The sequence below is a fragment of the Ursus maritimus genome (genome assembly GCF_017311325.1).
Source record: "Ursus maritimus isolate PB19 chromosome X unlocalized genomic scaffold, ASM1731132v1 scaffold_X1, whole genome shotgun sequence".
NCBI lineage: Eukaryota > Metazoa > Chordata > Mammalia > Carnivora > Ursidae > Ursus > Ursus maritimus.
This window is the reverse complement of record NW_024423319.1, coordinates 84,047,431-84,072,466: the sequence shown is the minus strand read 5'-3', so window position 1 is coordinate 84,072,466 and position 25,036 is coordinate 84,047,431. Positions and strand designations below refer to the sequence as shown.

At 53.7% G+C, this 25,036-nt stretch overlaps 1 protein-coding gene across 3 annotated transcripts; it reads left to right on the top strand.

Moving 5' to 3' along the window:
- The first annotated feature begins 340 nt into the window (after positions 1-340).
- UBA1 (ubiquitin like modifier activating enzyme 1) lies at positions 341-22,249 on the top strand. 3 transcript variants are annotated; one of them, XM_040632515.1, is made up of 26 exons: positions 341-445; positions 8,202-8,318; positions 8,455-8,513; positions 8,626-8,794; positions 8,886-9,020; positions 10,018-10,124; positions 10,381-10,471; positions 10,582-10,714; positions 11,192-11,289; positions 11,364-11,510; positions 11,657-11,833; positions 11,957-12,061; positions 12,149-12,229; positions 12,587-12,742; positions 14,677-14,842; positions 15,002-15,198; positions 17,044-17,108; positions 17,350-17,545; positions 18,242-18,316; positions 18,435-18,624; positions 20,100-20,188; positions 20,478-20,570; positions 20,701-20,892; positions 21,502-21,603; positions 21,710-21,810; positions 21,929-22,249. In XM_040632515.1, exons 2-26 carry the CDS (start codon positions 8,202-8,204, stop codon positions 22,062-22,064), a joined length of 3,177 nt encoding a protein of 1,058 aa, XP_040488449.1. In that variant the 5' UTR covers positions 341-445; the 3' UTR covers positions 22,065-22,249. The 3 variants fall into 3 exon arrangements, with proteins under 3 accessions (XP_040488449.1, XP_040488438.1, XP_040488443.1); XM_040632504.1 differs by lacking the exon at positions 341-445 and adding an exon at positions 3,647-3,792; XM_040632509.1 differs by lacking the exon at positions 341-445 and adding an exon at positions 7,924-8,051.
- Positions 22,250-25,036: the final 2,787 nt, after the last annotated feature.

Genomic DNA, 25,036 nt, shown 5'->3' with positions numbered 1-25,036 from the left:
TTCCCATCTGTAGGATGGGTGTGCCTTTACATCTGGAGGTACCCCATGTTCCACTCCCCTTTCCCATCCCCCAGAGCACAGCTCCCAGAATTCCACAGCCCAGGTTTACATTTTCCCATACTCTGGGCGCTGTAGCCCACCACGTGCACCGGGCACTGGCCAGACAGAACTACCACCCCCAGCATGCCTCGCGCGCTCGGGAAGTACCACAACCCGTAGGGGTGTCTAGGTCCGACGCGGGCACCGACGGCGCGGGTGCAGGGGCGGGCGCCCCTCTAGCTAAACATCTGTGGTACGTCCCAAACCGGGGGCCCTTCAAGGCCCCGCGCTTCCGAGCTCCGCGCAAACTCTGGCTCTTGTACGACGGAGGTGGTTTGCTCTTCCGTTGCCCCGTGGCTTCGGCTCATCTCCAGCAGGAAGGCGAGGCTTCCGCCCGGCGCAGGGGGTGAGCTGGAGCACGGTGCCCCCAAACCCTAGACAGCATTTGGGGGAAGGGGCTCAATGTGGGGGATCCCCTCATGGGCACATTTGGAGCTCTGGGCCCGGGGTGGCTTTTCGGGGTGGCTGTTATTGAGGGGTCCCTTAGGAAGTGGTATTTGGGGACACCGGGATGGGATTTTGAGTCTGTTTTAGGGAGTATCACTGGGAGGCAGGATTTATATACCCCTCGGAGGCAGGCTTTACACCCCTCGGAGACAGGGTTTAGGGGGATGTTTGAGGAGACCCTTAAGGTCCGTGTATGAGTTCTCTGTCCATGAGGCAGGATTTGGGGGTCCTCCCCAAAGGGAGAGGCGAAGTTTGAGGTTCCTGAAGTCAAGGCGGAATTTTGGGAGAGCTTGTTTCAGGAAAGCTCCTGTGACAGTGGGAACGTTCGGGACCGACGTGGCATTGTGGATGTATCTATGGCCTTTGTGACCTCTCTGGTTCTATGATGAGGTCCCCCCGCGCTTGGGTACTCGCGGCGAGGCGACCGGGCAGATCGGAGCCCACACGTTCTTAGGGAGAGGGACCCCGAGGCCAGCCTGTGGAAGGGACGCCGGAGCCCAGTGTGCTAGGCTCTTCCCGAGGGGACAGCATGCTACCGGGCCTTCGTTGGCCGCGGCTCTTTTCATTATTCATAAGGAGGTGGGGCTGTTGAGGAAGCCCACTCTTGCCTCTTTCGCACCTGGTCCGCTCGAAGTATCGCCTTGTGAATTATTCACGAGGGGGCGGATCAGCGTGCTGGAGGGGTGTGCTGAAGGGGCGTTCTGCAGTCCGCCGGGCAAACTAGAACTCATTGATTCATCGTAAAGGTGAGTAGCGCCCCGAGTTTTCTGTGGCCTTTCTAGGGGCGTAATTGTGCATAATTCATGAGGGGTGTAGCTTTTATGGTTTCATTTGCATGACCCGCTGTTAGCTTTCCCTTACAGGTTCCAGGATTTAAGCCTTAGATCCAGCGAAGGGGCGAGGCCTCCTACATTGTTCATTCCTTATGGCCCAGTAATTCCAGATTATCAACACAGGCTCTAGGTTCAAATCCCATCGATCCTTGCCAGCTGTGTGATCTTTGGCAAATCTTTCCGTGAGCCTGCAAATGGGTATGGGCATAATGATAATCAGATGGGTTTATACTCATTTCACACTTTATTAGCCCATTTAATCCCCACAACAATCCTAGGTGGTAGGTTATTATTATCCCATTTTATAGATGAGGAAACTGGGACACCGGGAGGCTAAGTAATTTGCCTAAAGTTACTCACAGTCAGTGAGTGCCTGAGCCAGGATTCAAACCCAGTCAATCTAGTTCCACAGTCTATAGCCTTAGTCAAATGCCACAATGTCTCCCCCCGCCGCCACCACTTTAATGGCATGTACTACTACTAACGTTAGTCATATAGCACTTGTGCCTGGCACTGTTCTAAGCCCTTTCTGCCCATTTGCTCATTTCAACTCCATCACAAGGTAGGTTACTATTCTCATTTTATGGGTGGGAAAACAGTGGCCCAGAGAAGTGAAGTGTCTGGCCCCAGGTCACACAGCTAGTCATCAGTGGGTGGAAATGATTTTTGTGAGGGTTCAAGAACTCTCTAAGGAGGTCACCTTTGAACTAAAACCTGAAGGCCAGGAAGGAACCGATTTCCTGCTCTGAATTCCTGAGATCAGCGGCACAGGGCATGGAAAGGACACATCACTGTAATATGCGATCTGTTAATATGATCTGTTGTTATTTGAGAGAAATGTATTGGGTGCTTATTGTGTACCTGAGGCTTTGGTATATAGTTGTTTCTCTGGTGACCTGGTCCTCTATCCTACCTATTCAGTGGACATTGGTGGCCTTAGCATTCTATTTTCCATTCTCCTTCTGGGCGGTTGGTTGTCTCAAGGTATTGTTTTTTTTGTTTTTCTTTTTAGTCCTGAATAAGATTTCATTGTCTGGTCAAGACATTGTTTTTTAAATAATGCCCCAAGTTGGGGGTTTCTCTAGTGGCTGAGTACGCCCTCACCCATAACTAGTTTTATATTAATATAAATATATATTTACATAGTTCTTTTATGATAATATATAATACTTAAATTTAACAGCGCCCTGTGTCAGCACTGCCAGCTCACACCATAATCCATATTCTCTGATTTTCATAATAGCTCATTTTGCCTTTATGAGGTAAATGGGTTCCATTACTATCCCCATTTTACAGTTGTGGAAACTGAAGCACCTGCCAAAGGAATATTAGTCTGGATTCGGTTGGACCAAGGCAGCCCTGGTGTTAGTCACGGGTGGGGAGAAGGCAGCTACACTTCCCCTGGGTTTCCCCTGTAGCTCTGCAGCATCGGCTTTCATTATTCATGAACAGGAAGGCGTGGCTGCGCTGCCTTGGCTGGAGTCCTATAATCCCTACTAGCAGGGCAGGGCTGTCTTGAGTGTTTCGGTCCATCCAGCCTCATACATAATTCATAAGTAACTAGGTGGGACCGTTCTTGACCTCTCTGAGTTTCCAGGTTGAGCTGCTGCAGCATCATCATTCATTATTGATAAGCCGGGGGAGTGTGTTTTCCCTGTGGTAGCCCTTTTTCCCTGCTTACAGGGTATTAGATGCGGCAATAGGTGGACCTGTACCTTTTGTTCCAGCCCACCGGGCCTCATGCATTATTCATGATAAGATGTAGCCTTGGTCTCCTTGGCTTCCGGGAGGCTGTAAGGTTATTAATTATTCATGACAACGGGGCGTGGCTTCCATGTTTTAACATTGGCTTTTTGGTCGCAGGGAGTTAGTCCACCAGCCACCCGGCCTCATGCATAATTCATGATCAGGAAATGTAGCCTTGGGGTCCTTTCTTAGTTTCCTTGGCAGCCTGGCTGCAACAGTGTATTCATTATTCACGTTTCATGGGGCGTGGCCTCTATGGTTTTTGGTTTGTTTTTTTTTTTTTACCTGTTTTCCTAGTTGCTGCCACCTTGGCCACCAGGTGGAGCTCTTCCTCTTCGAATGAGTCACAGCGGGCAGGGACCATTATACATGATTCATGAATGGGCGCGGCCTGCCTGCATCCGGGTTCCTGGGGGGTGGGGCTCAAGGTTTTGTTCCGGCCTCGGGCTCTGCGGCCGCCATCTTGTGTCGGCGGCGGAGGTGAAGGAGGTGGTAGGGAAGAGCGCTACCACTACGGCCGGGGGAGGAGAAGGCGGCCCAGGCGGCGGCGATTCTAGGCGGCCCAGGCGGCGGGGAGGAGGAGGAGGAGAAGGAGGAGGGTGGCGGCCGGGCTTGGCTTCGGCTCCTAGAGGAGTTGGCGGCGGCACGACCCGGGGAACCGGCATTGGTAACAAACGGCCTTTCTCAGCGCCTTGGCCGGGGCAGGGGTTTCGGGAAGCATTAGAGGAGCCTGGGTCGGCGCTGGGCCAGGCTGTTGTCGGGATGGGCGGTGGTGACTCGGATACTAGGGATCTGTGGGGAGGGGGACAGATCTTGGGGCGGGGTCGACGTTTCCCATCGTGGACCAGCCCTCCGGCTCCGAAATCTGACCTTGGGGTCAGACCCCCCAGGATCTGGTTTTGGAGACTCAGGCCCAGTATCCCTAGTCAGGGACCGGGACCTTGTCCTGAACCTTGTATCTCAAGTCAGAACGCCCCTCAGTCGCCAGTAGAGACTTATGGGATTGACATTCCTGGTCGAAGCCCCCCACCAATGTATGCCATTAAAGCCCTACCCCAGAATCTGCTTTCAGACCCTCCTAGTCCTTCAGTATTTGCTCTCACAGCTTTTAAGAGGGGCTAGACCCCGGGGAGGGTCTTCGTTTCTTTAAGTCTTCTCTAGCAGCTTCCTTCAGATCGCTCTCCCTCCTCCCCCAACTCACACAGGCATTATCAACCCTCAGAGCCTCCAAGGGAAGGAGACCCCGTGAAAGACTATTTGGGCCTGGCTTCCATGTCAGAGACCCATTCTCCACATCTTCAACCCCGACCTGGCCCTAGCATCTTCCGTCAGAAAGCCCTCTGGGCCCAGCATTTCTAATCAGAGGTTCTCCTCAACATTTACCTTTAGAGACTCCTTTAATTTCTAGTATCTGCTTTTAGAGACTTCCTGTACTTTAAGGGAATGCCCTTTTTCACTGTCTCAGTATTCTCTTTGGAGACTACCTCTTGTGGGCCTCAGCAGCTCCCTGATCACACACTCCTTAACTCCCAGGATGTTCCCTCAGAGCCTCCCAGAGGACCAGATGCCAGGGCAGAACTGTTTGGATACATAATTCTCAGACTCACCTCAAACCCCACCCTTCACTCAACCTCTGCCTTCAAAAGCCAACCAGGGTTGCAGCTTCTCTCACAGATCCCTTAACCTCACATCAGGCCTCAGAATCTGCCCTCAGAGTCTTACAAGGTCCCTAGCATCAGTTAGAGGCCTTCAGGTTCGTAGGACCCCAACATCATTGTCATATGTCCCTTCCCCTAACAGGCCCAGTTGTCTTCAGTCAAAGTAGAAAATCTCCTTCTCAGCATCTATTCTCAGAGCCTCCATGGGATTCCACATAATTGATCAGAGAAACCCAACCCTACTTGGAGACCTAGCCAGTATCTGCTTACTGAACTTTTTAGGGCCAGGACTGTCTGGGCTCAGCCTCCCCTTTCCACTCCGTCAGAGCAGCTGCTGTACCTAGCATGTACCAATCAGAGAGCAATACAAGGCTTTTGTGCTCCATTAGAGATTCCTCCCCAACCCTACCCTAGGACTCAGCATTCACCTTAGAGCCTCCTGGGACTGTGACATTGGTGTCAGAGACACCTCTCTCCCCACAAGTACCTGTTAATTTTGGTCAGAGGTTTTTCTGTGCCAACAGCATCCATCTGCAGAGACCCCTAGGGCCCCAGCATCCTCCTGATGGAAAACACACCTCTCCCCAGACCCCTGCATCTTCCTGCAGCCTCCTTAGGGCCCCAGAATCCCCCACCCATTCCCTGTGTAGCTTCCATGGGGCGCAGCTGCTGCCCTCCTACCTCTTTGCAGCCTCAGGGGGCCTCTAGTGCAATTTCCTGGCCTTTCCCTAAAAGATCCCTTTCCAAAGACCCAGATATGGGTCTTAACAACCTGGCCTGGCCCTGCCCTGCCCACCTCCCATGACTTCTAACCCCCTTTTCCATTTCCGTCTGAGCCTCCATGGGCTCAAACAACTACCTCCTGACTCCTCTCTTGTATGTTCCCAGGGACTTCTCAGTTAATCCCTCCCAGGAGCCTTGACAGGCCCCAGCATCCTGTGCCCTAGCTTCTCCATCCTGATAACCTGACCCTGTGCCTGCCCCCTCTCAAACCTGCTCCAGGACTCCTACCTCAAACCTTCTTCTCTGGTTTGGGTGGGAGAGAATGCTCAGGCTTCAAAATCACCAGTTTGGAGACCTCAGGCAAGTTCTGAAACTCTCTAAGCCCCAGTTCAGCTTTGCTGAACAATGGATAGTATATACGTCCTAATTGGGGCCTGAGCATATGTTGAGGGAGAAAGGGTATCCATTTTGTACTGGGGGTGGGGGAATTTTTAGCTCCTCTCTGGGGTTTCTGCCCCAGAGTCCTCCTCCTTGCCTTGAGACTGGGCTGTTCCAAATCTCTGCAATTGAAATCTTTTCTGGAACAGTCACCCAAAACCTGCTTATAGACCCTGGCTGGCAGCAACAGGAATCCGGAGATAAAAAGTGCAGATATTAAAGATCTCTCTGGCCCTGGATCGTCCCTGATTTAGGAAGCAAGGGAGACGGTGTGTCCCAGACAGAGCAAACCAGTGACAAGGCAAATAGATAACTAAGTAATGGAGGCCACTGTGGGTGTCCAGGGAGGAGCTTACTTATGTCCACAGAAGTAGACCTTTTTAACCTTTCCAGCAGCACCTTGAGGATAGTTCTGTTTGTCCCTGCTTTTGGAGAAAATGGGGCTCAGTAAATGAGATTCCTTCCCTAGGTTAGAGAGTCAGTAAATGGAAAAATTATGATTTGCTTTTGTCTCTACTAATTCACCAACTTTTTCTTGTCCAGGTTAGTGCTTTGTATTCCCAGTCATTAAGTTGGTTGGCTCCAGGACCCTAGCCAGCCTCCTGCCTTCTGGGTCCTCCTCCCTCACACCTCATCCCTTAGCCCCTCTCACTGAGGGCTGGGTCCTGAGCTGGGTCCTGACTCTTCTCCCAGGAGGCATTTGGCAAACAGGCCCGCACCAGCTGCGTGACTGTGGGCAAGTGATTGAGTTCTCTGAGCCTTTGTTTTCTTACTTGTGATGTGGGCATGAGGTTATCTTGGTGGGCGTTGTTGGGATTAGACAAAGCCCTTTACCCTGTGATTGACAGGCAGTGAGCCCTTGGTAGATGATAGGGAGCTCCTGTCTTCTTGCCTAGTGTCAGAGTGTGACAGGTGCCAAGATGGAATTTTAGGTACAGTGGGGATGCTCAGTGTGATCGGGGGGGGGAGGGTCAGAAAAGGCCCAGTGTAGGAGGACAGCGACTTAGGAGAGCTTTGGTAGTGAGGGGAAATGATTGAGGGTCCTGTTGTCTCCGGCATGTGGATCCAGTCACACACAGATTTCACTCCCACAACAGGCTCTATTGTTCTGTTTCTGGGACCCAGTGTGTGTGATGCTCGGCAGGTTAACTTGACCTCGGGAGCTCAGGTTTTCTCATTTTTCTGGCAAGGGTGCTCAGCCCTGCTTTGTGGGGTCAGGACCGTTGAGGGCATGAAATGTGGTAACACTGGGCGGCAGCCTAGGCTTCTGGGTCAGCAGATCCTGGTCTGGGTCAAGTCCCCACCAAATGTCCCCAAGTGAATTTTTTTCCTCCAGTGTGAGTTGGGGGATGTTACTGATAGATAGTCCACATCTCATGGAGACGCCCTGAGGACAAAGTGAGGCAAGGCTCCTAAAGTGCTTAGTATGACATCTGGCACAGGGAGGATTCCTAATAAACGTTCAGCTGCCGTTATCCTTAACTTGTTTAGGGGGCTCCACATGCAGCCGGGGCTTGGGAAGTGTGTTTTCTCTCTCCCTGTGACCTCTTTCATTGGCCTGGGCCTTTCCCCTCCCAGAACTGGGGGGACGGGTGGGGTGGGCTTTGGAAAACTCTCTTCCCTGAGCCCCTCTGGGGACTGGGTCTCTGGCAAGGTGTCTCCCGCCATCATGCCACCCTGATGGAAGTCTAAGCCGCGTTTCCCTCCTGCGCCCCTGTCGCCGGGGTTAAGGGGGAGGAGAATGGCTGCTTGTTGTTGCCTACCTGCTCTGTGCCAGGCTCTGTGGTCTGGGCTCTCTCTCATCACTTCGGCAACTCCGTGGGGTAGGTAAGTGGCCCTGTCAGCCCTATTGCACAGGTGAGGGAACTGAGCCCACAGGGCTTAAATGAGGTCTGTCAAGGAGTGGCAGGGTCTGACCTGAGCCTACACCCTCCTCTGACTTTCCCACAAGGACATTCTTCATGTCACTCCTCTCACCCTGCAGGACTGGAGTCTCTCCCTCATGCTGGGCTGGGGAGAAAGGCGAATGGCCTAGTGGTCAGCAGCATGGATTGCAAGCCAGACCACCTGGGTTCAGATCTTAGCTCTGACAGCTGTGTGACCCTGGGCAAGTCACCTCACCTCTCTGTACCTGCCTCCTCTTCTGTAAAATGGAGATACCAGCCCTTAAGTCTTCCCTTCCCCCCACAGTCACCACTAACCAGCTGCAACACTCACATGCCCCAGGCTCACCTCTGACCCTTCTTTTCCCTTGCAGATGTCCAGCTCGCCGCTGTCCAAGAAACGTCGCGTGTCCGGGCCTGATCCAAAGCCGGGTTCTAACTGTTCCCCTGCCCACTCCGTGTTGTCCGAAGTGCCCTCGGTGCCAACCAACGTAAGTGTCTTCTTCCTGGACCCTGGCAGGCAGGGCGGTGGGAGTGGTAGGTGGGAGAGCCTTCCGTATCACCGTGCATCTGTCCGCGCCCTCCTCTGTGTATCTCCCCAAACCTGTTCTTCTCCTCTGTCCGTAGGGAATGGCGAAGAACGGCAGTGAAGCAGACATAGATGAGGGCCTTTACTCCCGGCAGCTGTAAGTGGGGACTACTACTTGGTTGGACCAAGCAGCGGCAGGGGCACTGGGAGGACAGGGTCTGGAGGGCTAGACCTTGACCCGGAACACACACCCCCCCCCAACCTGGCAGGTACGTGTTGGGCCATGAGGCCATGAAGCGGCTCCAGACCTCGAGCGTCCTGGTGTCAGGCCTGCGCGGCCTGGGCGTGGAGATTGCCAAGAACATCATCCTTGGTGGGGTCAAGGCTGTCACCCTGCATGACCAGGGCACTGCCCAGTGGGCTGACCTCTCCTCCCAGGTACCTCTTGACAGCCCTTCTTCTCCCTGGCGGGGGTGCCAGTCCCCCGGGCTCTGCCACCACTCCCTTCCTCCCTGGCTCCCCTTTGCAGTTCTACCTGCGGGAGGAGGACATCGGTAAAAACCGGGCTGAGGTGTCCCAGCCCCGCCTTGCCGAGCTCAACAGCTATGTGCCTGTCAGTGCCTACACCGGGCCTCTGGTCGAGGACTTCCTTAGTGGCTTTCAGGTACTTTGGGGGGCGCACCACCCAGCCTCCTGCCCAGTTTTCTCCAAGTCCATCTTTGCTTTGTTCATTAGTTCTCTGGTAAATGGGCCAGCCTCCGTGCCAGGTTTCATGTTGGGAACGCAGGTGGGATTTAGACCCTGGACCTGCCTTTTCGGGGGCAGGGGTGTGACTGGGCAGACCCATGGAGCGTAGTGGTTGTGAGCACAGGCTGGAGCCAGACTGCCCTAGCTTGGGTCTCCAGTCCTACTAGTGTGACCTCAGGCAGGTTGCTCGATCTCCTCTGCTTTATTTTTTTCTCGTTTGTGGACTTGGGACCGATAGTAATACCTACTTCATAGAGTTTTTGTGAGGGCTGAGTGCTTAGAATAGCAGCTGGCACGTGACAAGGGCCATCTGGTTATTTGTTAAATAAAAACTCTGAGCCGGAAAGAGGAGCTGTGGGAGCCGAGATTCTGCCCTGGGGCGTCCCAGCGGGGGCCCCGCTGCTGCGGAACCTGAGGTAGTTGTAGGAGCTGGCCCTGGTGGGGAAGGGTGGGTGTTCAGACAGAAAGCGAAGTCCCAAGGCACCCGCTTCAGCAGGCATTGTCTGGAGAATTGGGAGCAAGTGGGTGTGGTAGGAGTGAGCTCAGACTTTGGCTGCGGAGGGAGGTTTACTTCTGTGTTTCACAGGGCAAGGCAGGGTTGTAGGCAGGCAGCGGTGGGTGTGGGTGCGTAAATGAGTCAGCTCCTCTCCACACTCTCCTGGCTGCCTCGTTACCTTGCCAGCTACCTTGCCTGCCCTGATGGAGGGACTGGCATTTCTCTCTTCTCTGGGTTTCACCCTGGCTGAATCTGATACATAGTAGATACCTTGTGAGAGTATCTACTGAGCCATGGTAGATACTTTGAAAGCTTTAAGGACTCTTCTGAGTCCCCCAGCACCAGCCTTCTTCCTCCATTATTCTCTCCCCTTTGCCCCAGTGCCGGGCCCTTGCCCTCAGCCTGTACCTCTCCACAGGTGGTGGTCCTCACCAACACCCCCCTGGAGGACCAGCTGCGGGTCGGTGAGTTCTGTCACAACCGTGGCATCAAGCTGGTGGTGGCAGACACGAGGGGCCTGTTTGGGTGAGTGCCCCCACCCTGGTTCCCCGACCCCTGCCAGGCCCGGGCCAAGACCCCTGAGCTCTCACCGCCCTGCCCCTCAGCCACTCGGGTTCTGGATTCTTTGTGTCCACCTCTCCCCACGTGACATGAGCGCTATGTGATTCCCAGTAGTGATGGGCTGAATTTGCTCAGCAAGTATTCACTGCATCTCAAGGGACATGCAGATCCCCACGCGCATGGGACTCTGGGGCATCAGCCCTGTTGCCTCCCTTTACAGGCAGCTCTTCTGCGACTTTGGAGAGGAAATGATCCTCACAGATTCCAACGGGGAGCAGCCACTCAGTGCTATGGTTTCTATGGTCACCAAGGTGAGGAGACCAGCCTCAGGGGTCCTGGCAGGTGGATGGGCAGCAGCAGGCCTTCTTTCTGCTCCTGGTACCCCGAACCTGCCTCTGAGGGTCACTTCTTCTTTAACCAGGACAGTCCTGGTGTGGTCACCTGCCTGGATGAGGCCCGACACGGGTTTGAGAATGGCGACTTTGTCTCCTTTTCAGAAGTACAGGGCATGGTTGAACTCAATGGAAGTCAGCCCATGGAGATCAAAGTCTTGGGTGAGCTAGGGCTGTGGAGGAATCGGGCAATAGGAGGTATGACCCTGGGCTCTGAGTGAGGAGAGACATACCCCTCTGAGGTCCAGCCAGAGCTGGTGGGCCTGGGGTAGAGGTACTGTCTCGTGTTCGAGCTGTTTGTAGGAGAATAGGTCCCTGGTATCTGTGCTGGTGGGGAAAAGGTCTCTGGCGATTGAACAGAGTAGATCAGAGGATCCACTCGTGTCTGAGCTGATGTAGACAAGGAGCAGAGAATGTCTTCTAGTGTGGACTTGGGTCCAAGAGCACAGGGTCTTGTGGGTTCTGAGCCTGGGTCTTGGGCAGAAGGGAGATGGTTTCTGATGTCCAAGTAGAATCCGGGGCTGGGTCTTGGCTCCTGATGACTGAGCTCCCTGAAAATCCATGGATTTTTCCCTTATGTTGGGGGAGTTGTGGGCTTCAGGGAGGGCGGGTAGCCTGACTCTTTCCCTGTCTACCTAGGTCCTTACACCTTTAGCATCTGTGACACCTCCAACTTCTCCGATTACATCCGTGGAGGCATTGTCAGTCAGGTCAAAGTACCTAAGAAGATCAGCTTTGTGAGTGTGGTGGGGGTTGGTGGGTGGAGAGTGATTCTGGGCATTTCTAGGCTCTGATGCCCTGCCCCCCACAGAAATCCTTGCTGGCCTCACTGGCAGAGCCTGACTTCGTGATGACGGACTTTGCCAAGTATTCCCGGCCTGCCCAGCTGCACATTGGCTTCCAGGCCCTACACCAGTTCTGTGCTCAGCATGGCCGGCCCCCTCGGCCCCGCAATGAGGTGGGTGGGCCAACCAGGGAAGGTGACCTTGGCAGTGAAGGCCCGCTATGCCTCTACCTGTCTACTCTCCCTCCCATTTTCCCCTCCCCATCCCTCTTCCCACAGTGGCCTGACATGTGCCTTCTTGGTTTCTTCTGCCCCACCAGGAGGATGCGACAGAGCTGGTGACCTTAGCCCGGGCTGTGAATGCACGAGCGCTGCGAGCAGTGCAGCAGGACAGCCTGGACGAGGACCTCATCCGAAAGCTGGCCTATGTGGCTGCTGGGGATCTGGCACCTGTAAACGCTTTCATCGGGGGCCTTGCTGCCCAGGAGGTCATGAAGGTCAGCGTGGGTGGAGAAGGGCAGGGTCGGGAGGTGGGCCAGGCACCTCCCTGACTCCATCACTTATTGTCCATCTGCCCCGATTAACCACTGACTGCTTCATCTCTCCTCCCCAATCCCCAGGCCTGCTCTGGGAAGTTTATGCCCATCATGCAGTGGCTGTACTTTGATGCCCTGGAGTGTCTCCCTGAGGACAAAGAGGCCCTCACGGAGGACAAGTGCCATCCGGTATGCGAGTGGGGCCCATGGGGAAGACGTCATTGGGGGCATTTCTGGTGAGGCCCCCTCTGACTCTCCTCCCTTCGCACTCCTCAGCGCCAGAACCGTTACGATGGGCAGGTGGCCGTGTTTGGCTCCGACCTGCAAGAGAAGTTGGGCAGGCAGAAGTACTTTCTAGTGAGTGATCCCCTTAGATACCTGCACCTCCCAGGCCTCTGGCCACCTCTTCTGGAGTCTCCTGCCTCCCGAGAGAGGGTCTTTTGGTTCTTGTACCTCTGTTGCGTGCCTTTTGCCACGTTCTTTATCTCGAAGGAAGGCCTGGTGCGTCCTTCTGTTTCTGTCCCCCCTCTGGCGCTGCCTTCCCTCAAACGGCTCTGGGTTATTTCTTGTAGTTCTGGGACTTGGGGATGTGGCATTAGCCCCACTTTGCCTCCTCTTGCTGTCTTTGGGGGGAGGGAGGAGTAACGTGTACCCGTCACACTCACCTGTGTTACTCCAGCCAGCCTCTTGTCTCTCTTCTCGGCTGCCTCCTAGGTGGGTGCAGGAGCCATTGGCTGTGAGCTGCTCAAGAACTTCGCCATGATTGGGCTGGGCTGTGCGGAGGGCGGAGAAATTGTTGTCACAGACATGGACACTATTGAGAAGTCAAATCTGAACCGGCAGTTTCTGTTCCGGCCCTGGGATGTCACGGTGAGTGGGGTGGGGAGAGAGGGTGGGATTTTGTCCTCTGGCTTTGCTCCTGTCTTTTGTTTCCATTCTTTCTGGAAAGGAGGGAGGCCTTTCCACCTTTTTCGTTCAGCTCTTTCTCTTAGCTTTTCTGCGTCACTCATTCAGCAAACGTTTCTTGAGTATCCTTGCATTGAATCTGCCGTTTTTCATCTCTTTTTTTTTCTTTTTCTTTTTTTTTTCTTTAACCTCTTAATAGTGCCGGTTGGGACAGTGTGTTGGGGGACCCCCAAACAACCCCCAAGTTCAGTGATTGACTAGGAGAACTCACAGGACTCGGCTTATAGCCATATTCCCGGCTGTGATTTCTTCCAGCAAAAGGATGCAGAGCATAATCAGCAAAGGGAAAAGGTGCCCGGGGCAAATTCTGGGGGAGACCAGGCATAAGCTTCCAAGACTCCTCTCCCAGTGGAGTCGCATGGGATGCATTTAACTCCCCCAGTAGCGAGTTGTGACAACACATGTGAAATGTTGCCAACCAGGGAAGCTCATTAGAGACTCAGTGCCTAGGGCTTGTACTGTGGGCTGGTCACGTAGGCACCCTCTGCTGGGCACTTACCCAAATTCCAGCCTCCCAGAAGGAAAGCAGGAGTTCAGCAGAAACCACACTTTGCATGAGCAGTCTAGGTACAGTGAGCCACCCTTACCAGGTAAGGCATAGTGAGAACCCTCCCGAAATCCAGGTTCCCAGATGCCAACCAAGGGCCGGCCTTGCCAGCAGGCCTTCCCTAGGAGAACATTTGTGCTGGGTTCACTCTTCCCTGCCAGATGGAGCCTGGGCCATACATGGCTCGAGCTGTGAGGCCTTCCGTGTGCGGACAGTGCCATTTGTGCCTGCCCAGGATCTGTTCCCCTTTCCATTCATTGACTTAGTCACCAGGTAGCCATTGGCCTAGGCACTGCTCTCGGCACTTGGGGTACAGCAAAGAAACAAAGATTCTAGAGGAGGGAGGGCAGTCCATAAGCAATCAACATAGTGTAATTGTGAGGTTTGGAGTTAACGGTGAGGTTTGGAGTTAATGTTGACAAGTGCTGCGCAAAGGAAACAAACAAAAGCAAGTGAAGGGAAGTCGGCCAGGCCCGGAAGATGGGTAGGCAGTTTTGATTATAGTGGTTAGGGAAGGGCTCAGTTCTGCAGACCTGGAGGGTGGAAGGGAGTAGAGTCCCCCCCCTTTTCTGGGTTCAGAGCGCTCTAGGCCAGGATCCTGATGGCGGGGAGGAGGGTAGGAGATGAGCCAGGGGAAGTGGGGGCCAACTCCTTTTCCCTTCTGTGGAGGGGGGAGCCAGGGGAGGGTTTTTTTTTTTTTTTTAAGATTTTATTTATTTATTTGACAGAGATAGAGACAGCCAGCGAGAGAGGGGACACAAGCAGGGGGAGTGGGAGAAGAAGAAGCAGGCTCATAGCAGAGGAGCCTGATGTGGGGCTCGATCCCATAACGCCGGGATCACGCCCTGAGCCTAAGGCAGACGGCTAACCGCTGTGCCATCCAGGCGCCCCTAGGGGAGGGTTTTGAGCAGAGGAGGGACATTCACGACCTGACCTGGGCTTTGAAAGGATCCTGTTTTGTTCGAGAGGATAGATCCCAGCCCTGGGTGCTGTTATCTGAAAGAACAGTAGATGTTGGGTAGGCACAGAAGCAGAGTGGCTGGCCTCTTGCCTCCGGTCTGCATTTGTTCACTGCTCCCTTTCCACTGAGCCCCCTGCCACCTCTGTCACAGCCATGGTCATGTGGTGCTGTCGCAGACTGTCTCCTAAATCGGGAGCCTTCTGAATTCAGAGCCTGGTTCTTCCCAGGCATTAAGTAAATCCATGTTTAGGAGGACGGTTCTATAGAGGTTGTTGGGTGAATGCATGAATAACTGAGCCCCATGTTCCCCTCCCGCCCTTGTCCCCCTAGAAGTTAAAGTCTGACACGGCCGCTGCAGCTGTGCGCCAGATGAATCCGCACATCCGGGTGACAAGCCACCAAAACCGTGTGGGCCCTGACACAGAGCGCATCTACGATGACGATTTCTTCCAGAACCTGGATGGTGTGGCCAATGCCCTCGACAATGTGGATGCCCGTGAGTTTGGAGGCGGGCGACGTGGTCAGGGGCAAAGGTGGTGCACGTGTGTGCACGTGTGTAGGTGTGGGTGTGGGTGTGTCAGGGGTGTCTATCTTTCCATTCTCTATTGACGTTCCTTTCCTGACGCACGCATGGTCTCTCTCCCCCCCGCCATAGGCATGTACATGGACCGCCGCTGTGTGTACTACCGTAAGCCGCTGCTAGAGTCGGGCACACTGGGCACCAAGGGCAACGTGCAGGTGGTGATCCCCTTCCTGACAGAGTCGTACAGCTCTAGCCAGGATCCGCCTGAGAAGTCCATCCCCATCTGCACCCTGAAGAACTTCCCCAACGCCATTGAGCACACCCTGCAGGTGATCAGCTGTGGGGGGAGAGGGGAGGGGGCAGGTACCTTCTTGGCCGCTAGGCCACCTCGGGTGGCAAAAGTCTAAGTTCAAGATGTGCTTTCTCTCAAAACCTTCCTCCCTCGCTTCCCATCCAGCAGCCTGGGTTTTTTAAAGTGATTCATTCATTTTCTTTTATTTTGAGAAGTTTTGAACATGTAGAGAAATACAAAGAGTGGTATGGGTATGATGAATGCTCAAATATCATTTCTCACCTAGATTTAATAGTTGTTAACGTTTTGACACATTTTCTTCTTAGATTGCTGTATTTTTCCTTCTTTGTGCTGAAATGTATCACGGATATCCCAGCACCTCACTCCTTAATACTGTAACGTGCTTCTGCGAGGGAAGTACGCTCTGCGTAGCAGGGTTTCTTGACCTCCTTGGCATATGGACATGTGGAGCCAGCCGTTTCTTTGTTGATGGGGGGTGGCATCCTCTGCACTGTCCAGTGCTTAGCAGCATCCCTGGCTTCTGCCCACTAGATGCCACTAGCGTGCTCGCGCAGTTGCGACAACTCGGAATGTCTCCACCCATTGCCAAATATCCCCCGGGGCTGGGGGGCAGGATTGCTCCCAGCTGAGACCTGCTGCTGTCTAACCCAAACCCTACCTTCGTGCGGAACAAAATCAGTGCTAATTTCTTACTATCTCCTGTAGTAACTTAGATCTTTAATGCTTAGTTCCTCTTCGGGTGTCCCCAGCTGTTGCTCAAAATGGCTTCAGCAGCTGGTTTCTCAGGACGATCCTGTGTGTGTGATGGTGTGCATACAGCCCAGCGCGCCTGTCACCAGGCCGACTTTTTACCAAGGGAACACACCTAGGCACCTGACACCAGGGCCACAAACCAGAACCTAAGGGTGACCCGAGGAGAACTCTTGGGCTGTGAGAATGACCCTATAGTCTTCAAGAACAGACCGTTCAGAATGTTTAGTTAGGTGTGTGGCGGTGAGAACCAAATAGGGAAAAACCGGTTTCCTCGGCCACTTTCCCTTCTGCATGGAGTTCCGGAGTGGGCGTGTTCATATGTGTGTCCCCGCCATGGTCTCACTGTTTGACTTTGGACTCCAGCTCTCCTGCCTGACCCCTCCTCTGTGAAATGGGGCCGATAGCAGTGTCGGCCTCACGGTTTGGAAAGCACTTGGCATTACTATGTATCTGGGGCCGGTTTAGGAAACTTAAGGTAGACACATACTGCTCATTTCTTGTTTGCAACCCCACCACATGGTTACTACCAGTAAGTATCTGTTTTAGGAAGGAGGGTGCACAGGTAAGCGTTGCCGTATATTTCTGAAGTCACAAAACTAGATATTAGGTAGCAGAGCTGGGGATTGAACCTAGACGTCCTCTCCTCCAAACTCCCTCCCCAGTGAATGCATTTACTGTCCTCAGGAATTTTCAGAGTACAGAATATCTGTCTTGTTTGCTGCTCAGCCCCAGGGCCTGTATGGTGATCGTTTTTGGTTTGGGTCTGAATTTTTTTTTTTTCTCTTTTTAAATTGTGGTAAAATATACATAACTAAATTTTTTTTTAATCGAGATATAACATATCTCTAGTAAGGCACACAGATCCTTAAGAATAATTTTTTTTCACACATACACTAGTGTAACAACCACCCAGAAAGTTCGTTGGTTTTTAAATTGAGGTGCCGGAGGGTGGGGGAGTGGGGAAGATTGGGGAGCAGCGGTGGAGGTCTTCCCTTTTCTCAGAGCAGTGGTGTTCTTCTAATTGGATGCATTCGCTGATGGTCTTTCTAATGACAAATCCCCAGTTGTCAGCTGTCACTCCATGTCATGCATCTGTTCTGTCTTTCAGTGGGCTCGGGATGAGTTTGAAGGCCTCTTCAAGCAGCCGGCGGAAAATGTGAACCAGTACCTCACGTAAGTCACCCAGCGCCCCATTCAGCCTGTCCCCTGCCTGCCCGTCAAGGCATCCTGCCTGCTTTCTTCACCAGTGACACTCAGCACCAGGCACACTTTGCACACGGAGCAAGGAAGCCTCGGCCCTCATACCGCCGGGAGTCAGGACTAGCTTTCCGTGGAGAAAGTGGGGTGGCCCTGGAGCCCACTCCTGGGGCCGCTGTGTAATCCTGCCCCTCTGACCCCCTCCAATTCCTGATAGAGACCCCAAGTTTGTGGAGCGGACCCTGCGGCTGGCGGGCACCCAACCCCTGGAGGTGCTGGAGGCCGTGCAGCGCAGCCTGGTGCTGCAGCGGCCACAGACCTGGGCTGACTGTGTGAGCTGGGCCTGCCACCACTGGCACACTCAGTACTCTAACAACATCCGGCAGCTGCTGCATAACTTCCCTCCCGACCAGGTAATGCCCACTTGCCAGGTCCGTTTGGCGCGATGCATTTTCCCGACATAGGAACTTGCTGTGGGCTCCCCACATGCTCTTCCCCGTCAGGAGGCCGGCTGTGGCAGGTACTCCAGGGCACGGGGCTCTCAGAAGACGGCTTAAGTCTGACCTGTTTTTCCCGCTGCCTTGCCTTCGAGCAAGAGACCTGTGTTTCCGCTTCCTTTGCCTGTGGCGTGCTCTGAGCCCTGCTCGACTCCCACGGCCATACGGATTACGGGGGAGAAAGTTTGTAGTTGAGAGCACAGGAATCCGTATGGGTTCGCAGCCCAGCTCCATTCGCGCTTGGGCAAGGCACATAACTTTCTCTGCACCTCAGTCTTCTCACACGTGAAGTAGACATAATAGTAATCTACTTCACGGGGGGTTTTGTGAGGATTTATTGGTACTTACTAATAGTACAGTGCCTGGAAGTCTGTAAGAGTTTGTGAAATGGCTGCGTATCTTTCACAAAGCGAGTGCCCAGGAATTGGTGGTAGTTTTCTCAGAGAGGTCCCTGCTTCAGCCTGGCGTCAGAACTTCCATCTACAGGACCGTATGATCTGGGTCTTTCGTGACTGACTCCAGTGCCCTGCGTGTGCCCAGCCAGGAGTTAGGCTTGTTAGAGAGGCCTCTGCTTTCAGGTTCTGCCCCTCAAAAATCTCTCTGTTCCTTTAGCTCACAAGCTCGGGAGCTCCGTTCTGGTCTGGGCCCAAACGCTGTCCACACCCGCTCACCTTTGATGTCAACAATGTAAGTCTCTTCCCTGGGGTCTCCTTGGGTCAGGTGGAGGGCGGGTGGAGGGAAGGAGGCCGAGTCGCATCAGGCGAGAGCTGATGTCCTCACCCTTCTGGGCCCTGCCTTCCCCCAGCCCCTGCATCTGGACTACGTGATGGCTGCCGCCAACCTGTTTGCCCAGACCTATGGGCTGACAGGCTCTCAGGACCGAGCTGCTGTGGCCACACTCCTACGGTCTGTGCAGGTCCCTGAGTTTACCCCCAAGTCTGGCGTCAAGATTCACGTCTCTGACCAGGAGCTGCAGAGCGCCAATGCCTCAGTTGGTGAGGGTGTTTGGCCAGTCGGCCAGGAGTCACCACCTGCCTTGTCCCCTGCCCAGGCCAGCCGTTCTCTGCCCCTGGTTCTGCTCTGCCACCCCGGGCCTGAGACTTCCCACACCTTCTTTTGAGCCTCCCTTCTTCTAAAGTGTGAAGAAGGTCGGTCGGTCGGTTGGGCCAAATTGTCTCCCTCAGTCCTCCCCACTCTCTGGTCTTCTGTGTGTTTTGCCTTGGAAGAATCTCTGTGGGGTATGATGTCCATCAGTGGTCTCTCCCTTGACATCTGGCCCCTGTGTTCCTCTGTATGCTTCTTCACCCTAATATTGCCCTCCATATATCTTTCCTCAGCACTCCCTCCCTATCTCTCTCTCCATGTCTCTCCCCTCCAACTCCCATCTCTCTCCATCTTTCTTCCAGCTCATGCTGCATATTAGGTGAGGGGCCAAACAGTGACTCTCAGGCTTTGCAGGCCATAGAGTGTGTGCAGCTAATCACCTGTCGCGGTTGAAGCACAAAGCAGGCATATGCAATGTGTAAATGAACGTGTGTGGCTGTTTTCCAGTAAAATTTTATTGATGCAGCTGGTGGCGGGCTGACTTTGGCTCGGAGCCGTAGTTTGCTGACCCCCGGTCTGTGGATTTCTCTCTCTTCCCCTCTGTACCTCTCCCCATCCGTAGACTAGATACTGCATCTGCAGCTGTGTCACTGTCCCCGCATTTACCTTCCATGCTCCCCGTCTGCCTCTCCGTTGATCTTCTCCTTTCTCCTGTCATTTCCTCCGTCATCTCCCCATCTCCCTTCCCAAATCTCTGCCTGCCTCGTGTTCCTCTCGTATGTTTCTTCCTATCTTCAACATTTCCTCCATTTTTCTCCTCTCGTACATATGTACATACGTGTATGTAGCTGCATAACTGTACATGAGATCTATATAATGTATGTAAGGTATACGTATAATGTATATAAACGGTATCTATAAAGTATGTATGAAATGCATAACATCTCCATGTCTCGTGCCCCCATTCTCCGCTCTTCGTATCTTCTTTCCCCTTCCTGTATCTTTCCTCTATCTTCATGTCTGCATGTTCCCCCCCCAGTATCCCCTCTGTATGTTTATCCCCCTATCTGCGCCCCGCACCCGTATTCTCCATGTCTCCCCACCTCTTTCTGTGACATTCTTCCCAAGATCTGCAGCTCTCCCACCTGGGTCTGTCCATGTCCACCTCCTCCTGATGTCTTCCTTAGTGTCTCTGGAGAGCTCTCTGTTAATATACCTGCCCCCTTTCTGTCTCCTTCAGGTTTCTGCTCTCTCGTCCTGCTCTGCCTCTCTGCCTTGTGCCTCCTCTCTCCCAGGATAGTTTTCCTTTTTAAGTCGTCTCTACCTGAACATCTTTGGCCCTCCTTGCCCCCGCCCAAGCTCCTGTTTCCACCTTAGACACTGGCCTGGGATCTCAAGGGCCAATGGTATCCTTTTCTTCCTGCAGATGACAGCCGTCTCGAGGAGCTCAAGGCCACACTGCCCAGTCCAGAAAAGCTCCCTGGATTCAAGATGTATCCCATCGACTTTGAGAAGGTGCTGGGTGGGGGCCCTGGGCAGGCAGGGGGATGGGCTAGACAGAACGGGTCCGTGGGGATCTGGAGTCAGCCCCAGGCCTTTATGGGGATTGCATCATGGGCCTGCCACATGGCCCTGAACATAATAGATGTTCCCAGCCATGCCTTTGTGATGTGAGAGAGCCCGGCAGGTAATTGCAGTGGAGGATACTTCTGTCCCCGGGGGCCAGGAATCCTTTTCCTCCTCTGACTCTGATCCTCTCCTCATCTCCCCGCCCTTCCCCTTCCCCCTCCTCCACTCATAAAAGGATGATGACAGCAATTTCCATATGGATTTCATTGTGGCTGCATCCAACCTCCGGGCAGAGAACTATGACATTCCCCCTGCGGACCGGCACAAGGTGAGAGAAGTCTGGACCTGCTTCCGCCCCCGCCCACCAGGCTTGAGCTCTCCACGTTCGTTCATTCTCTGCAGGCTCTGAGCCTCTTCTTCCTTAACTATCATGTGTCTTGACCCTTCCTGCCTCACAGAGCAAGCTGATTGCAGGGAAGATCATCCCAGCCATTGCCACGACTACAGCAGCTGTGGTTGGCCTTGTGTGTCTGGAGTTGTATAAAGTGGTACACGGGCACCGACAGCTTGACTCCTACAAGAATGGTTTCCTCAACTTGGCCCTGCCCTTCTTTGCCTTCTCTGAACCCCTTGCCGCACCCCGTCACCAGGTAAGGGCCTTTATCAGGGCCTTCAGGTTTGTGCTCCGATGTTTCTCTGTAAAGCTGGCTTTAGTTTGCTTTCATGGCCCAAAAAAGAGCAGAGTAAGGAGGACTTGAGTACCAGGTGGCAAGGGGATGGTTTGGGGCCTTTAAATGTGGGATGGTCAGGAAAGGCCCTGCTGAAAAGGTGACCTGTGAGCCCAGTCTTGGAGGAGGGGAGGAGGTAGACCATGCAGGCTCCTGGGGGGAGAGCATTCCGGGCAGAGGGACCAGTCTCTCCAGGGGTCCGGAGGTAGGAGCATGCCTGGCATGTTTGAGGAAGAGTAAGTCTTTAGAGCAGAGTGAGAAAGAGGATGAGGGGGTAGGAGATGAGAACAGAACAGGATCCCAGTGACCATGCCATGTTGGCCATTGGTCACTGAAGGGTGTCAGTGCCCAGGGTGCCACGGAAGCCACATGTTTTTGACAAAAGAGGCTTGCAGTCTGACTTAACGTGTTAGCCTGAGTGGTGGTGGGCGGGGCGGGGGGCGAGGATAGGACTTCCTGGGGCTGGACCCTGCGGTGGCCCGCAGCCAGCTGTGGGGTTTTGATTAGAGCAGCCCACTCCTTGTCCTGCAGTACTATAACCAGGAGTGGACGTTGTGGGATCGCTTTGAGGTCCAGGGGCTGCAGCCTAACGGTGAGGAGATGACGCTCAAACAGTTCCTGGACTACTTTAAGGTGAGGCCCCTCCCTCACTGTCATGCCACCTGCAGGCAGAGTGTGCAGGCGAGGCTCGCTGGGCCGTCCACCCCCATGACACTGCTGTCCCCCTCCACCCCCCCAGACAGAGCATAAATTGGAGATCACCATGCTGTCCCAGGGTGTGTCCATGCTCTATTCCTTCTTCATGCCAGCCGCCAAGCTCAAGGAACGGTTGGATCAGCCGTGAGTTGGGGCAGGGGGCTCCACTTGTAGCTGTTCCACCTCAGTTCGCTGCCCGCACCTCCCCACCCTTCTCCCTCGCTTTTTGCCTCCCTGACTTTCTGCTCCCCCGCCCCCCCAGGATGACAGAGATCGTAAGCCGTGTGTCGAAGCGAAAGCTGGGCCGCCATGTGCGGGCGCTGGTGCTTGAGCTGTGCTGCAACGACGAGAGCGGCGAGGACGTCGAGGTCCCCTATGTACGATACACCATCCGCTGACCCCCGTCCACGCCCGTAGGCTGGCCCCAGCCCCCCACCCCCACCCCAGGGCTCCCATCGGGCCTCTGGCAGTGGCCCCGCTAGCCATGCCTGGTGTTCCCTCCTCATCCCCCTCCCTGCACCCCTCTTGCCGCTGCTTTCTACCTTGTTTGGAACCTGAATCCTAATAAAGAATTATTAACCCAGATGTGGCATGCGCTGCTGATTCCAGGGAAGGAAGGGACTTCCGGAGCTGTCCGGTTCAGGTGGTAGCCCAAAAGGCTCAGCCCCACGCCAGCTGCCAGTTACCTGGGCAGAGAAAATGTGGGAATCGCCACTTCTTCCTGCCACCCTCCCCACTTGGGAGGAGATGGAGGCATAGGGTACAGGTACCTGGATCCATTTGACTGTATTTGAGCCGGGTTCAAATCCTACCTTGTCCAGCTCCAGCTCCTGACTGCCTGTCATGTTGATTTTGAGAGGTAGTAGGGAGTTGTGTTTGAGCAAGTCCTGTCACTTCTCTAACTTTGTTGCTTCCGTGAAGAAGAAAGTTAACTTCGACCCATCAGCCAGGGCTTGGTCGGCATGGCTTATGTCCTTGGGACAGACCCCTTCCCATCTGGTTTAAAGCACTGAGCCCCTGGACAAATCTTTACCATCATGGTTCGCAGCACCAGGAATGCCTGTGGTGCCCTTGTTCAACTTCTCAGCTGCAGGGGGGGCCTAAACAACTCTGTTGGACAGAGGAATATCTGTGACTATGCAGACTTTGCAGTTTTTAATGAAAATATTTGGTTGAGAACATCTGTGGAGGAAAAATCCCTTTCCCACTCCACCCTGCTCCCCCTCTGGCCTGGTCTGCTTGTCCCCAGGCCTCCTACCTTTGAGAAGAGAGCCAGCTGTGGGGTTTTGATTAGAGCAGGCTCACTGCAGCTCACTCGCCCAGGACTGCAGAGCTGCCCATGCTCCTTCGGCCCCGGTGTCTGCCACGTCTCCTTGGTCTGGACTGAGCGCTCCAGACAGTTCAAAGCACCAATCAGACTGGCTACCTGGTGCCTGGGGATGCCGCTCCTACCTCTCCCTCACACAGCCAGAAGCCAACTTCTCTCTCCCACTTGGAAACAGACCCCTTCATGCCTTCATTCAAACCTGGGTACTGGGAATAGCACAACCTATCCCTGAACCTGGCCTGACACTTGTCACAGCCTGCCCCCACATCTGCTGCCTCCTGGGCCAGCTTCAGACCCCAGGCACAGTGTACGCCCTTGTCCACCTCCCTCTCATGATTTTTTTTTCCCTTGGCCTACTCTGCTTGGGTGACCTCATCCTCCCATACTTCCTTTTTATTCCCCTCCAGGACGTTGGGGACTGAAGTGCTTTACCTCTGGCACCTATTTAGTGGTGATGCTAACTGTTTGGGTCAAGTGGAGAGGTTTTCCTGCCAGAGATACTTTTTCCATTGCTGCTCAAGAGCACGCCAAACACTCCACACCTTTGTCCACTGTTGCTACCATCTGAGACTTGAACACAAACTTCTGCTCCCCTTCTCTACTATCCCAGCTCCTTGTCCACTATCTCCCCCATTATAGCTCTTGATTCTCCAGACACTTGTCCCTTTGTTCACCACCCCAGCTCCTGGATCACCTTCCTACCTCATTGTACCTGAAGCACTTCTTTATCAAGAACAGCTTCAGGGGCGCCTGGGTGGCACAGCGGTTAAGCGTCTGCCTTCGGCTCAGGGCGTGATCCCGGCGTTATGGGATCGAGCCCCACATCAGGCTCCTCCGCTATGAGCCTGCTTCTTCCTCTCCCACTCCCCCTGCTTGTGTTCCCTCTCTCGCTGGCTGTCTCTATCTCTGTCGAATAAATAAATAAAATCTTTAAAAAAAAAAAAAAAAGAACAGCTTCAGCTGGAACCCCTGAATCCTGGTTGTATCTTAGTTCCCCCCACACGTGTCATTTTCTGTCCTGTTTGGCTACCACTGTAACACCAAGAAGATAGAAGTCCACAGTTCAGTGGGCAGGGTTCAGGTCACTTCACTGAGCCCCCTGCACCGGGCAGGCACAAAGGAAATGGTGGTACACAGTTGTCTCTTGTCTTGGCCTAGAGCCATTTGCCATCAAACATTTGCCACAATGTTTATGGAGTGCTTGCTATGGGCCAGACACAATATTCTAGGCATTGGAGACAGCAATGGATCAAAAAAAAAAAAAAAAAAAAGAATCCCCGCCTTGAGGGGTGTGTGTGGGTGTGTGTTGACGGGGGCTTATGTTCTGCTAGGGTGAGACCCAGAATAGACAAACACAAGTAAATTGTAAGAAGTTGACTGGTGTCATTCAAAAGGTCTGCAGGGCCAGGTCTGGGGGTCTCGAATGATGGGGGTGCAGGTAGGCATTTTTAAATAGGGTATTCAGGGAAGCCTTCATGAAGGTGACATTGAAGCAAGGACTTGAAAGCACGTGAAGGGATGAAGTATGTGGGTATCTAGAAGAATATTCCAGGCAAAGGGAACAGCAAGTGCAAAGTCCCCGAAGCTGGATTGGCCCTGCTTTATTCAGAAACAGCTTGAAGGGAACAAATGCATCTGGAGTGGAGTGAGAGGAAGAAAGGTAGGAAATGAGAATGAGGTCAGAGAAGTGATGGACCTGATGGTCTAGCCCGCGGTGGACTTCTGTCTTTGTCAAGTATTTCCACTCCCATCATGCGCTGGTAAATCCTCGCTAGTATGAACTTTACTTAAAACTCTAACCGGTGTGATCAAGGCTGCCATAAAAGGAAGCCCAGAAGAGGCGGGGAAGTTGGCTTTGGACTGGGGTGCAGTGTAAAGATGTCCCAGAAGGCCTGCCAAAAGCTGCCGCCATTTGAGCTGGGCTTGTTGATAGGGTAGGAGTTTTCCAGGCATAGAGTGAGGAATTAGGGGTGCTGGCAGTGCTTGACACACAACAGGCGCGCAATAAATAAAACCGAAAACCGCAGACCTGGGGAGAGCCAC

Coding starts and splice junctions, on each gene's coding strand:
- UBA1 (XM_040632515.1), top strand. CDS start 8,202: ATGTCCAGCTCGCCGCTGTCCAAGAAACGTCGCGTGTCCGGGCCTGAT. Junction 9,021..10,017: donor ACTTCCTTAGTGGCTTTCAG/GTACTTTGGGGG, acceptor ACCTCTCCACAG/GTGGTGGTCCTCACCAACAC. Junction 15,199..17,043: donor CCATTGAGCACACCCTGCAG/GTGATCAGCTGT, acceptor TCTGTCTTTCAG/TGGGCTCGGGATGAGTTTGA.